The 13622-nt window shown below is 35.2% G+C and overlaps 1 protein-coding gene across 1 annotated transcript; it reads right to left on the bottom strand.

Moving 5' to 3' along the window:
• Positions 1-516: 516 nt before the first annotated feature.
• On the bottom strand, positions 517-13377 carry LOC111043301 (THAP domain-containing protein 6). Its single transcript, XM_022328210.2, has 4 exons — positions 12986-13377; positions 8398-8596; positions 7308-7391; positions 517-1603 (listed from the first exon to the last, which is right to left on the bottom strand). Exons 1-4 carry the CDS (start codon positions 13060-13062, stop codon positions 1316-1318), a joined length of 648 nt encoding a protein of 215 aa, XP_022183902.2. The 5' UTR covers positions 13063-13377; the 3' UTR covers positions 517-1315.
• Positions 13378-13622: the final 245 nt, after the last annotated feature.

Here is a 13622-nt window from a genome sequence, read left to right as displayed (position 1 = left end):
TAGTTTGACGTAAGTTCAACTTTTTCATTTTCAGTTTATGAAGATTCGAATAAATTCTTATGTATTCAGGTTTTTTGAAAAATAAGATTATAGCCTATTTAGTAGAGGTTCAAGTTACTCTAGTATAGAGACCCAATGTCCACATATGTTGACAAATTAAAAAACATAATAATTTAAACTCGAATTTTTATGTCTTTTAATATGTATTAAAGCCCAAAAAACCCTTGATTTCCAAAATTAATCACATTAATAACTTCTGGGACTAAAGAGGTATAGAGTAAACTATATGTTCAGCACATTCACTGAGTGCTCCAATATTAAATACATAATTATGATTACCCTCATCCACTGCATCATGTCCAATTTCAAGATCAGTGCAGTCACCTGAGTTGAACCCTACTGTTGAGATGTTTATTTGCTATTCGGGTTTAAGTGAGCTGAGGAAGCAAATAATGCTGATGCTCTCAAGTGGAATACAATTATTGCCGTTACCAGTGGATTTCAACTCAATTCTGATTATTTTTTTTTGTATGCAGATTGAAACTGCCTGGCAGTTGGATTATTATTAACTCCGGATTTGGTTCGCATTATTTGGAAGAAGAACATCTCTACGTAATCCTGACTGATTTTGTAAATTGGCAAATTTTCAAGGATGGGGTTTTCACCCAGAACTAATTCTTCTGCCAACATAATAGAGCTTTCAATACACACCAGAAATCCAAGAAAGCCAGTCTTTCTTGGAGAAGCTAATACTTTTACATTATTGTTATTGACCTTCAATGCTAATTTTCTAATGTACTTTCTGGCTTCCACCAGGAAAGAGATAACCTTTTTTTGAATTTTCCTTTTTTAGTCCAAAACTATTTTCACTGAAAGAGTTCAATAAATCAAATAAACGAAAAATGCAGGTGTCCTCTGCCCCTTGGAATTGTGCCAGCTTCAAAGAATTTTTACAAAACAACAGCGCATCAGCTACAGAATAGCTGAACAGCTGTGAAGCCAATTTTGTCTTCATTTTTTGCTTCACAAAATTTAATTTACATGAGCACTTCTCAATTTGTTGCCGAGGTGAAGCCCTTCAGACACTTGCAGCTCATGCAACTTTACTACATAATCCCAATCAACGGAGTTATCATTGTGATAGTATATATTTTTTTATCCCCAAGCACATTTCGCACTAGTTTTACCATGTGACTTGGGTCTAAAAAACAGCATTTTTTGCTGTGTAACAGGATGCAGAAAGTAGGACTGCAATGCCTCACTATTAAGCTTGCAACCCAAAGTGGTCAGCATTGTTATGTTGGTGCTTAGTCCATCACATGTCAATGACATCACTCTGGCATTTCTGGCATGCAACAGAGTCAAACACTGTATAACCAGATTTTATTTTTGTTCTTAGCCAATAATTTTGCCTCTGAAGTAACTTAATTTTTTTTAAATACTTGGAATTCAACTTCTCCAGATTCTGCACCTTTCGTTTCAATGCCTCCTTTGTAGAACTTGCTCCTTTTATTGATGACTTCACTGTGGTAGCAGTTGACCCCTCCAGTACATCCACAACAGTATCAGATGCTGCCAATTGGTGGTCTATTTCTGGAAATTCCTGGAACATAAATAATTGGTAAACCTATATAAAATGGAATGGTAGAAAACACAATTTAATGAATTGATATAACATTATTGAACAAGGTCCCTTAGATGTATATTTAAAATTATGAATCCAATCATTCATGTGAGGGAGATGATAAGTTAGTTTAGAACTTACGAGCCGACACGTTGATCATGTTCGAACGACTGTTGCAAAACAAAAACACAAAATTATTCAATCTGCAAATAAATTAACTTGATAGTTTGAGAATGAACAACACTCTAAAATTCAGAAACACCTTGGCGCTCTAGTGTTACTTTTGCCAGTAGAGCCGAAATTTTATTATAACTTTGCTTAATATTATCACATAATCTTGTTAAGTATCTTATGTACTGTATACTTCTAAAATGTTGCACTTTTGTTAACTTTATTACGGTTATTATTTTGTGATTGTAGAAATGTTTGTAAAAATATTTGGCAAATAAATTTCAATTTTCGTTCAATCAAAAAAAAAAAAAAAAAAAAAAACTTGACTGATGATGTTCGGAATATCTATTACAGGGTGCCCACACATGCATACTATTATAATAATGTATTATAATTTTAGTATTAAATCAAGTTTATAAAGTCCTTATAAATTATATTGGATTAGACAGATCTCAAACAGATTAAGTTTGTCAAGTTCCGTTTAATATGATAGAAATTTAGAAGGACTGCAAAAAATCGAATGTCCAGAAATCAATGCATGTGTAACTGGCTTAACATAATCTACAAGATTGTAGAATGTCCAGAAATCAATGCATGTGTAATGGCTTAACATAATCTACAAGATTGTAGAATGTCCAGAAATCAATGCATGTGTAACTGGCTTAACATAATCTACAAGATTGTAGATGTCCAGAAATCAATGCATGTGTAACTGGCTTAACATAATCTACAAGATTGTAGAATGTCCAGAAATCAATGCATGTGTAACTGGCTTAACATAATCTACAAGATTGTAGAATGTCCAGAAATCAATGCATGCGTAACTGGCTTAACATAATCTACAAGATTGTAGAATGTCCAGAAATCAATGCATGTGTAACTGGCTTAACATAATCTAAAAGATTGTAGAATGTCCAGAAATCAATGCATGTGTAACTGGCTTAACATAATCTACAAGATTGTAGAATGTCCAGAAATCAATGCATGTGTAACTGGCTTAACATAATCTACAAGATTGTAGAATGTCCAGAAATCAATGCATGCGTAACTGGCTTAACATAATCTACAAGATTGTAGAATGTCCAGAATCAATGCATGTGTAACTGGCTTAACATAATCTACAAGATTGTAGAATGTCCAGAAATCAATGCATGTGTAACTGGCTTAACATAATCTACAAGATTGTAGAATGTCCAGAAATCAATGCATGTGTAACTGGCTTAACATAATCTACAAGATTGTAGAATGTCCAGAAATCAATGCATGTGTAACTGGTTTAACATAATCTACAAGATTGTAGAATGTCCAGAAATCAATGCATGTGTAACTGGCTTAACATAATCTACAAGATTGTAGAATATCCAGAAATCAATGCATGTGTAACTGGCTTAACATAATCTACAAGATTGTAGAATGTCCAGAAATCAATGCATGTGTAACTGGCTTAACATAATCTACAAGCTTGTAGATTATGTTGTAACTATATAGTCTGTTTTGTCAGAGAATGAAGTTGAACTTCTGGCATCCAAAGCTGTTTGTCTCAGATGCGGCCAATAGAAAGAATGAAATAAGTAACTCACAGTTATCCCGTTTTAAATTTATACTTTTTCTTATGTTGTTGTTTTCTTATAAATTACAAATACAAATAAATTTTATTTCCATTAATATACAAATAAACAATCTAATCAATAAAATGTACATAATATTCAAAAATCTGGTGTGGTGCACTCACACAACTTTCCTTGCCGTTATGAAAATTGATCAACTGACGCTAGTGTTCCCGCGCATCTAAATTAGTCTACTATTCGAAGATCTGAGCCAGCTGGTGACAGGACAATAACGCTGCAGACACATTAAGTCTGCTATCTGTTCATAGTGAAAGATTTAATAGAATCAAAACTTGCCAACAGTTTGCAAATTGAATAATCTCATTTTCTCGAACTTCAAGCTTATTTCCAATGTTAGGTGAAAATGTTACTGGACATTAATTGTAGAGATTTTCATGCCCAATCTTTTCCGCTTGGAATTTTTTGTTTAAATTGTATCTGAAGCCTGATAATTGAGAATCTAAAATCAAACTTTGCATAGATTTTTTCATGGAGTTTTTACAGATATGGGACTAGAGGCAGTTGATAGAGCTTATCAATGACTTTTTTAGGTATAAATTTGATCAAAATCGTTGGAGCCGTTTTCGAGAAAATCGCGAAAACCCCTGTTTTTGACAACATTTTTGCCATTTTAGCCGCCATCCTGAATTGCATTTGATCGAAATTGTTCGTGTCGGATCCTTATAGGGGAAGGAGCTTAAGTTCCAAATTTCAAGTCATTCCGTTGATTGGGAGACGAGATATCGTGTACACAGACGCACATACACTCATACACTCATACACACACACACACACACACAGACACACACACATACAGACCAATACCTAAAAACCACTTTTCTGGACTCAGGGGACCTTGAAACGTATAGAAATATAGAAATTGGGGTACCTTAATTTTTTTCGGAAAGCAATACTTTCCTTACCTATGGTGATAGGGCAAGGAAAGTAAAAATACAATATATGAAATTTACTACAAATATAAATAAATTGCATTTATTCGGAAATCAACCTACTCAACTATGGGAAACCCATGTTCTAGAGCAGGTGTAGTAGTAATACAATTAAATGTAGAGTGGGGGTGCAAATACATTGGGTAAGTGAGCTCATATATTGTTCGAAACTATGTTTTCTATATTATGTCTTCCAGTTGTGATCCAGTTTTTAACAGCGCATTTAAATTTTCTTGAGTTTTCTATTATCTTGATGTGTATAGGAAGTAAATTGTGGAGTTTTGGTGCTAGGTGGTTGAAGTGTCGTTGGCATGTTGCCTTCCTAGCCACGTTCGTGATAAGTAGGCTTCTATTTATTGTGTTATGTCAGTGGTTTCTGTTTTGAAAGCTTTCTGGGTTCTTGTGCAGTCTGCAAATAATTTCTAGGAAGTAGAGTTGCCTTGCGTCCATTCTACCAAACTCATTGTAGTGCTGGTCTGATGGATAACGAGGTGGCTTCTGCTTGATTATTTTAGTTATTAGTTTTTTGCACTTTAATAAGGAAGTCGAGGTGAACGTAGTTTGTTCCTCCCCATCCTACAATTCCATAGGTAAGCAAAGACTGAACTAAGGAATAGTAGACCATCTTCATGCACTTCTCGTCTATAAATGTTCTCAGCATTTTGAACTTGAATATTATTTTTCTTAAGTTCTTGCAGAGGCAATCTATATGATGATCCCAGCGTAGAAAAGAATCTAGTATAATGCCGAGGTATTTTATTGTTGGTTTTCTGTGGATAGTGAATGCCGTGGTGTAGGAAAAGTTGACTGTTAGAAGGTTTTCTGTGGGCTGTCCATTTTGTGTAGTTGATAAAGTTAGAAAGTGGGTCTTGTCATAGTTAAGAGTGAGCAAATTCTGATTTAGCCAATGTGAGATTTTCTGTAATCCAGTTTCAGCTCTACTCCATGCTATTGGCCACGTTGGTCCTGAAAACAAAAGAACTGTGTCATCTGCAAAGGTGGTGATATTGCCTTCAATTTCCATACTGCACAGAGGATTTATATAAATCAAGAAGAGTGTTGGACCAAGGACTGTACCTTGCGGTACTCCATATTCAACTTTGAGCTAGCTGCTTCTTTGTCCATTGGCTCTGACACTCTGGGTCCAGTTTGACAAGTAGCTTTTGAATAGATCCCATGCCACTCCTCTGATTCCATAGTTGTAGAGTTTCTCCAGCAGAATATCATGTGACAGAGTATCAAATGCTTTTTTCAGGTCCAGGAAAATTGCCAGTGGTTTCTCCTCACAGTTGATTTTTTCTGTTATTTGTGAAATGACATTATGTATTGCATCATTGGTACTACAGTTTGATTTAAAACCATATTGATTTGGTGATAAAATATGTTTCTTTTCAAGGAAGTTAATAAGTCTTGATTTGATACATTTCTCAAAAATGTTTGCTAATATATTTAAAAAAGATATTGGTCTATAACAGTTCAAATCTTTCTTGTCCCCTGCTTTAAAAATTGGGCATATGATAGCTTCCTTCAAACACTGAGGAAAGGTACCTTCTCCTAGGATTTTGTTGGCAATCAGTGTTAATGGTCTCGCAAGAGCTATACTGTTCTGTTTGAAGAGCTCTGGTCTGAAGTTATCTGGGCCTGGTGCGCTGTCTGATTTGAGCCTGCTGATTATTTTTATCATTTCTTCTTCATCTACAGGTGTAAAAAATATTGTCTCACATACTCTAGTGTTTGTAACTGTGGGTTCGTCTGCAGGTTGATGATTGTTTAATATATTTTGTGCCAGTTCAGACCCAATATTTTTGAAGAATTTGTTGAAAACTTTTGCAATGTCTTCATCATTCTCTCCCAGTTTTAATTCTCTTCTTTGTACATCCAGTTTTTTTATTTGTGTTCTTGGACTCTGAACTTCAGTTATTTCACGTATCACCTTCCATGTCTGCTTTGTATCTCTTAAGTTTCCGAACATGTGGGAGAAATATTGTTTTTTTGCTTCTTCTATAACTTTAGTTAATAGGTTTCTTAATTTCCTGTAATATTGGTGCAGTTGCAAATTTGATGTATTATTTCTACATTGTTTGTGAAGTTTATCTCTTCTCCTTATTGATGTTATTATTCCCACTGATATCCATGGCTTGATTTTCTTCTTTCTATGTGGAACGAAGTAAGCTTTCTTACATTCTTTCACGTGCTTATTCATTATAGTGACAAACTCCTTCAATGCGCCTTCAATACTATCCTGCATGTGAATGGAGTCCCATGTTTCTTCCACAAGCAGTGATGAAAACTTGACTTTGTTGAAGACTTCTCTGTTTTGCTTCTTCTCTGCATTATTAATATCTTTGTTACTTCTTATTCCTAGAATAGTGATGTAGTGGTCTGTTATTGAGTTTTGAAAAACTATTGGCATCAGGTCTTTTTTGAAATTCACTAAAATGTGATCCAAGCATGTAGCGGTGTTGTCGTGGACGCGAGTAGGCTGTTTAATACATAATTGAACTGAGTTATGTGGCTTTTAGAGTAAAATAGAAACACTCAAATGTTGTGTGACAATGCTAATATTGTTATTCACTAAGAGTTCAATGTTTATTCTCTAATGAAGCTGGCCACAAAAAATCTATCCCAGCTGCCTAAAAATAGTCATTAAATCATGTCACAGGCCCTAAAAATATTCAGGTGCGACCTGAAAAACTCTGTCACCAGACCTGAGCCAGCCAGGTCATACAGTCAGTATTATTATTAATATTGGCATATGACATGGAAATGTTTTTATTTCATTCTTGAAGTAACATGGCTCAGTTCAATGATTTTTGTTACTACAGTAGTGAGCCAACATAGTCCACAAAACATGGCTACTTTCTCTTGTGGAGCTCACTATAGATTTAAAAATATTCAAGTCCATTCAGATTCAAAAGTGTTAAGTGCTCAACTCATGTCATATCTAAAACCTACCTCAATGACAAGTTCCTCAAAAAATAAAATTTTTGATGTAGAAGATGCATTTCTTTTAGTTGGCGACTTCCTTGGTTTTCTGGTCTGGAACATAAAACACATAGATCTCATGAACCATACATATTGATGAACTATATTTTATCATATTATAATGAATTGATTGAATATAGAATATAGAAGGGATTGAAAATACTAGTTTACGATAGAGTAAGTTACTCATTAATATTGCAATCAGTATTCAAAATCCATGACCAGTACTTGCTGGTAATAATAATAATATCTAGTGACCTGGCTAGCTCAGGTCTGGTGTCAGAGTTTTCAGGTCGCAACTGATCAATTTCAGGGCCTCTGACATGACCTAACGACTGCTTTTTAGGCAGCCGGGACCGACGGCTTAACGTGTCCATCCGAAACAAATGGTATAGATGGTTAGATAAAAGAATAAATGGTTAGATTGCGTCATTCGATAAAATAGAATTTAAAAAATTGAGATCATGATGGGTAGCCAGTCATAGCAAACCTAGAAAAAACTGCTTTGCCTCTTAAATCAAAAACCCTTCATCAGCATTGATGATTATAAACATTGCTTGCCAAGTCACAAGCCCAAAATTTCTATATGAATAATTTCATTGGACTTATTTCTTAAAAAATGTATAATATTTGTGGAGAACCACTCCCTCACACACCACTGTTCATTAATAGAATATTCAATAGAATATCTAAATTCTGTATGGTATTAATAAAACATTAATTGAATATTCATTCTATTCAAAAATTTAAAATTATCCAAATTTTTTTTGTTAATATCACCAAGTAATCTATTGTAGGCTAATCAGTACCTACTCGTTCTTTTTTCAGTTATCAAAATAAAAAAAATCTGTAAGTTAATTCATCATTTAGGTGTGTGTGGGCATCATTTACCCTAGCATAGAAATAGTGAAATAGTGCCATATAGCTAGACTATTTTTTCATCTCACACATTCTTGTAATGATAGCCAATCAGTATCTTTGGTATGTATCAAATTTTCTGTCTCTCTCATTAATGCTCAATGTAAGCCAGCGTCTGGACTAGATGGCCTTCTCTACTCACCTTCTGAAGATATTGCGGAAAACTTTTAAATATCCTTGGTACTTCATTATCACGTATTCTTACACAGGAGAGTGATGTACGATCAATCTGATCTTCTGTGAAATGATCAGAGCATATTTTGGAACATTGAGAAGGTGTCCAACCCTGTCTCCGAATTGCCTTAATCCATTCCAACCTCTTTCTCTCATCTTTGGGTAAGCTGCAAAATAAAAACATTACAAGATGGAAATAATATCGATGAACATTTGAAATGGGAGATCAACATAAAATTTATCTGCAATAGAATAAGATACCTTTCTTTCAAATTCTAAGAAGCAAAAAAATTCTGAGTCAAAGTCAGCTGAAAATGGTATACTTTGCTTTGGTTCAATCTATAATTCAATATGGGATAACCGTACAGCAAATAAATATTGTATGTACAATACAAACATAAAAACAGCAAAGAAATAAAACAGCAAATACATATTGTATTTACAATACAAACATAAAAACTATCAGAAGACAACTCATATACATAAGCAGTAAAATCATTAATACAATCCCCGAACAGTATATTGAATATGCGACAATAACTAAGGGCCGGTTTAGGAGGTCGGGATTTCATAGTCAGGCGATTTCGTAATCCGCGACCTAAGGTAGTCCAGGACTAAAAATTGGGCTTATGAGACAGGGCGTAAGCGCGGATTATCTTTGAGCCGGCGCAACTTTAGACCGCGAAGCAACTGTAGAGTTCACAGGGGATTTTTGTTGTAATGTTGGCAACAGGTGATTGGAAGCACTCTCACCTATAATTTTTGTCTTTGTCTTTCTTCTCACTTGGAAGTTCACTGTCAACATTTGTCTATTCGCTTACTACGACGAGGACAATATAGTTCACAGTTTCAATTATAAAATAATCAATAATAATAATATTATAAATAATAAAAAAAAACAATAATAATTTATAAATAATTATCCCACACCTTCTTATAGCTTATACATTGAATTCATCCACATGTTCGCACAACGAATGAAGTTACCTATAAGAAGGAAGAAGGTATTCTTCTTAATAAAGGTATAACCCCTATTATTAGAAGAAGGTAATACCTTTAAAAGTAGGAATTATATAACGTTTTCTACATAGAAATTTCAATATACAAGATTATTACCTACATAATTATTCACTTTTAAGCGAACTAATTTATTGTAATAATGCCACAAACTTATAATATCTTGTGATACATAATATTGAATATAATGGATTATTGAACGAGCGTTAGCGAAGTTCTCACTTTTGACTTACTGAAGGCCAAAGTCGTTTTCTGTCTGTTTGTATGTTCAACAAGAACTTTAGAGAGGATTGATCAATTATCTTCAAATTTTGAACACGAATTCTTCGATCCTTTTCACAGGTCAAGTTCGTTGGAAAATAAAATTGACTCACTCCTTCGTCCTTATTCAGGATATAAAAATAACATTGAAAGTGCATAAGGAAAAAAATTGTTTTAATTTATCATTTATTTATCAGTCAGCTAGAATTTTTGCATGTTATTTTTGTAATTTTTCTATTTATTAAAAAAACTGGTGCTATTTCGGATATATCACACAGACTGTCAGACAGACAGACTTTATGCGCTGACACATGATTTCAGCTGAATAATACACAACTTTGAGGATGTGAGAATGGTGGTTGCAAGAAAGAAGGAAGCTTTGAAACAATGGATTTTGTCCTCTCCCAGAGGACATGGAGAGGTATGCTAAGGAAAAGAAGGAAACAAAAAGGACAGTGGCACAAACAAAGGCTAAGACAATAGATGAGGCATACAGGGAACTGGAGGAAGGTCTTGGAGAAAGACAGTTGATCAGAATAGCCAAGACAAAAGACAAATTATCCAAAGATTTCATTTTGATGGAGCAAATGAGGGATGAGACAGGAGCTGTGCTAAAAGATTTTGAGGAGATAAGATGTCGGTGGATGAGATATTTTGAAAGACTACTGAATGAAGAGAATCCAAGAGAAAAGTTTGAAGATGTGGATATGAATGAGAATGTTGTGCAACAAATAGACAGAAATGAAGTGGCTGTTTTACTGAGAGCAATTTAGAATGGGAAAGCTGTGGTAGTGGATCAAATCCCAATTGAAGCCTGGAAGTGCTTAGGGGAGGAGGGAGTTGATTTGTTGTGGAATCTCCTGACAAAAATATGGGACCAAGAGAAAATGCCAGATGAATGGCGAAGTAGTGTATTGGTTCCCATCTACAAGGGTAAAGGTGATGTCCAAGAGTGCAATAATTATAGAAGCATGAAGCTAATGTCTCATTCAATAAAGGCTTGGGAGAGGATTATTGAGAGAGACTAAGACAAGAGACCACAATCAGTGAGGAGCAATTTGGATTTATGCCAGGAAGAGGAATAACAGATGCAATATTTGCTCTCCGGCAGCTGGTGGAGAAGGCAAGAGAGCTAAGGTTTCAGCTGCACATGGCATTTGTTGACCTGGAAAATGCCTATGACAGGGTGCCCAGGCAAGAGATTTGGCGAAGTATGAGACGAAAAGGTGTGCCAGAGAAGTATGTTCGATTGGTGAAGGAGATGTACAAGGGAGCCATCACTCGAGTGAGAACAAGTGTGGGAAGGACCCAAGAGTTTCCTGTGCAAGTTGGCCTTCACCAGGGTTCAGCACTTAGCCCATATCTGTTTGATCTGCTCATGGATGTCGTGGGTGCTGCAGTCAAGAGGCCAGCACCATGGTGCATGCTATTTGCAGATGACATTGTGCTCTGTGAACCTACCAAAGATCAGTTGGAAGAAAGGCTGGAAAGCTGGAGGAAGACTTTGGAGGAAAGGGGACTGACAATTAGCCGATCAAAAACAGAGTACATGGTATTGGGAAACAATGATGGGCTACCCTTACAGCTTGAAGAAAACCAACTCCAACCAGTTGCAAGTTTTAAGTACCTGGGTTCAAGTGTACAGAGAGATGGAGGGCTTGATGTAGAAATACAGCATAGAATAAATTGTGGATGGACGAACTTGAGAAAAATGAGTGGTGTTCTTTGTGATAAGAGAGTGAATTGTCAAATGAAGGGAAAAGTGTATAGATAAGTTGTGAGGCCAGCTATGCTGTATGGAACAGAAACATGGCCCATTACAAAGAAACAGGAACGAAAGATGGAAGTGACTGAGATGAGAATGTTAAGATGGATGTGTGGGGTTACAAGAAGAGATAAAATAAGAAATTAATTGATCAGAGGCACTGTAAAAGTTGGACCACTGGGAAAGAAAATGCAGGAGACAAGGAGGAGGTGGTTTGGGCATGTACAGCGACGGGAGGAGGATTATGTTGGACGAAGAGTGCAGGATTTGGTTTTGGATGGTGTGAGAGGACAAGGTAGACCTAGGATGAGGTGGGGAGATAGAATAGCGGCTGACTTGCGGGAGAGTGGTTGGAGGAGAGAGGAAGTATTGGATAGGGCTTTGTGGAGAGGCAGACTAAGAGGAAGGAATGCCGACCCCATTTAAATGGGATAAGGCACAGCCAAAGAAGAAGAAGAAGAATACACAACTTTGATTAAGTTCTATATTAACTCACTTCTGTTAACGTCTGTCTGCCTGTCTGTAGCCTATACGTAATTTATAATACTACTTGTGATAGCAGTTACTGAGACAATTTTTTTTGTTCAAAGTGTTGAATTTGTGAGTAGAAGCTCCTATTAGTGTTCACTAACTTAACACTTGATTATTCAATGTATAGGTACTCATTCGTTTCATTTCCGTATAATTTATTAGTATCTCCAAATGTTGTGAGCATTAAAACAGTTTGAGATGTGCGGGTTTTGCCATTAATTTTCCTTTGAAATTCTGTATTTAAATCATGTATCACATGACCACCTTCCTGTTTGAAAAAATGGAGTTGGATTGAAAATGAAGCTAGATACGAAATGAAGTTCCATTCTTATGACTGAAAAGTTTTGAAGCAACAGTATTTTTTTAAATTCGAATAGGATTCCCATGGATCCTACTACTGTAATATCATACTAACTTGTAAACGATATATTTAGCAGTTTCCATAATAATTCTCACCAACTCTGTATAATTACAAGTTGCGGATCTCAGAGATCAATATAACAGTATGACAATTATATGACATGAGTGAAAAAGTAATATGGCTTTGAGTGTAATGAAATTGTTCAGAATTCAAAGGCGATCCCTAATATAACATTATTTTTGTCAAAAACGAACAATAACGAGTTATTGACTTAATCCCGGACTTGAACCTGCCCTCTAGCAGGTCTAAATTGGAGTCTAAAACATCATTTTTCTGGCCAATATTATCTGATTCAAGATATTTTCTATAACTATCAACTCTGGCTGACGGTTTCGGTCATGCCTAAGAATTTTTTATTGTGTTACTTTTGAATTATTTGGATGGAAATTGTATTTATTGTATTGTATGCTTGAACTGAACAATAAAATTATTTATCTATCTATCTATAAGTGTAAATAAAATGCCTTCTAGGTTCTAGGTCTTTCTATCTACAGGTTTATAACCTTAACATGAGTGGACAAATTATTACAAAATTTATTATTAAAGTTATAAACTTCTAACCTGTGAAAAGTCACTCCTGGAGTCTTCTTTGAACTTCTGTTTTTACATCCAAATGCACAACAGGTTACCATTTTCATCAAAACTTTACTTTTTCAAATCAATTAAATGAATACATTAGAACAGATTTTTAATGCTATGACTGCAGTCGTGCAGTGCAATGTTTTGAGCTAACCAAGATGGCCGAAAGTCTGCACCAACGAGCTAAAATAGTAAACCAAAGAGCGGCTGTTGGTGTGCTTTCAGCGCTCTCAATGTGTTACACGGCCAACTAAGGGCAGCCATGACAGAGAGAGGCAAGATTTCAAGAAGAGCCAGTCTGCCACTGCAGGAATAGGTGTGTTTTTGTGAATTAAATTGATTTCTATGACTAAATATTATATTTATGATGATGATGGTATTGCAAACTTAACTGGAATGACATCAGCTATATATAGCTAATTGATTTCTATGACTAATTATTATATTTATGATGATGATGGTATTGCAAACTTGACTGGAATGACATCAGCTTATATTATGATCATGTTAGGCCGGTATTAGATAGTAATAGTATTAGACGGTAACATGAAAAATGATTTCATACAACTTATTTCATATGATCTGCATATGACAGAAATATTACCATCTAATACCGGCC

This window comes from Nilaparvata lugens, unplaced genomic scaffold (genome assembly GCF_014356525.2).
Source record: "Nilaparvata lugens isolate BPH unplaced genomic scaffold, ASM1435652v1 scaffold5744, whole genome shotgun sequence".
NCBI lineage: Eukaryota > Metazoa > Arthropoda > Insecta > Hemiptera > Delphacidae > Nilaparvata > Nilaparvata lugens.
Note: the sequence above shows the minus strand (reverse complement) of the source record. Positions and strands in the feature narration are given on the sequence as shown.

What these genes read in the sequence shown, in the direction of transcription:
- LOC111043301 (XM_022328210.2), bottom strand. Translation starts at nt 13,062, where the DNA reads ATGAAAATGGTAACCTGTTGTGCATTTGGATGTAAAAACAGAAGTTCA. An exon ending in CCAGGAGTGACTTTTCACAG is followed by an intron (nt 8,597 to 12,985) that starts GTTAGAAGTTTA and finishes TTTATTTTGCAG; the next exon opens with CTTACCCAAAGATGAGAGAA. An exon ending in TTCCGCAATATCTTCAGAAG is followed by an intron (nt 7,392 to 8,397) that starts GTGAGTAGAGAA and finishes TTTATGTTCCAG; the next exon opens with ACCAGAAAACCAAGGAAGTC.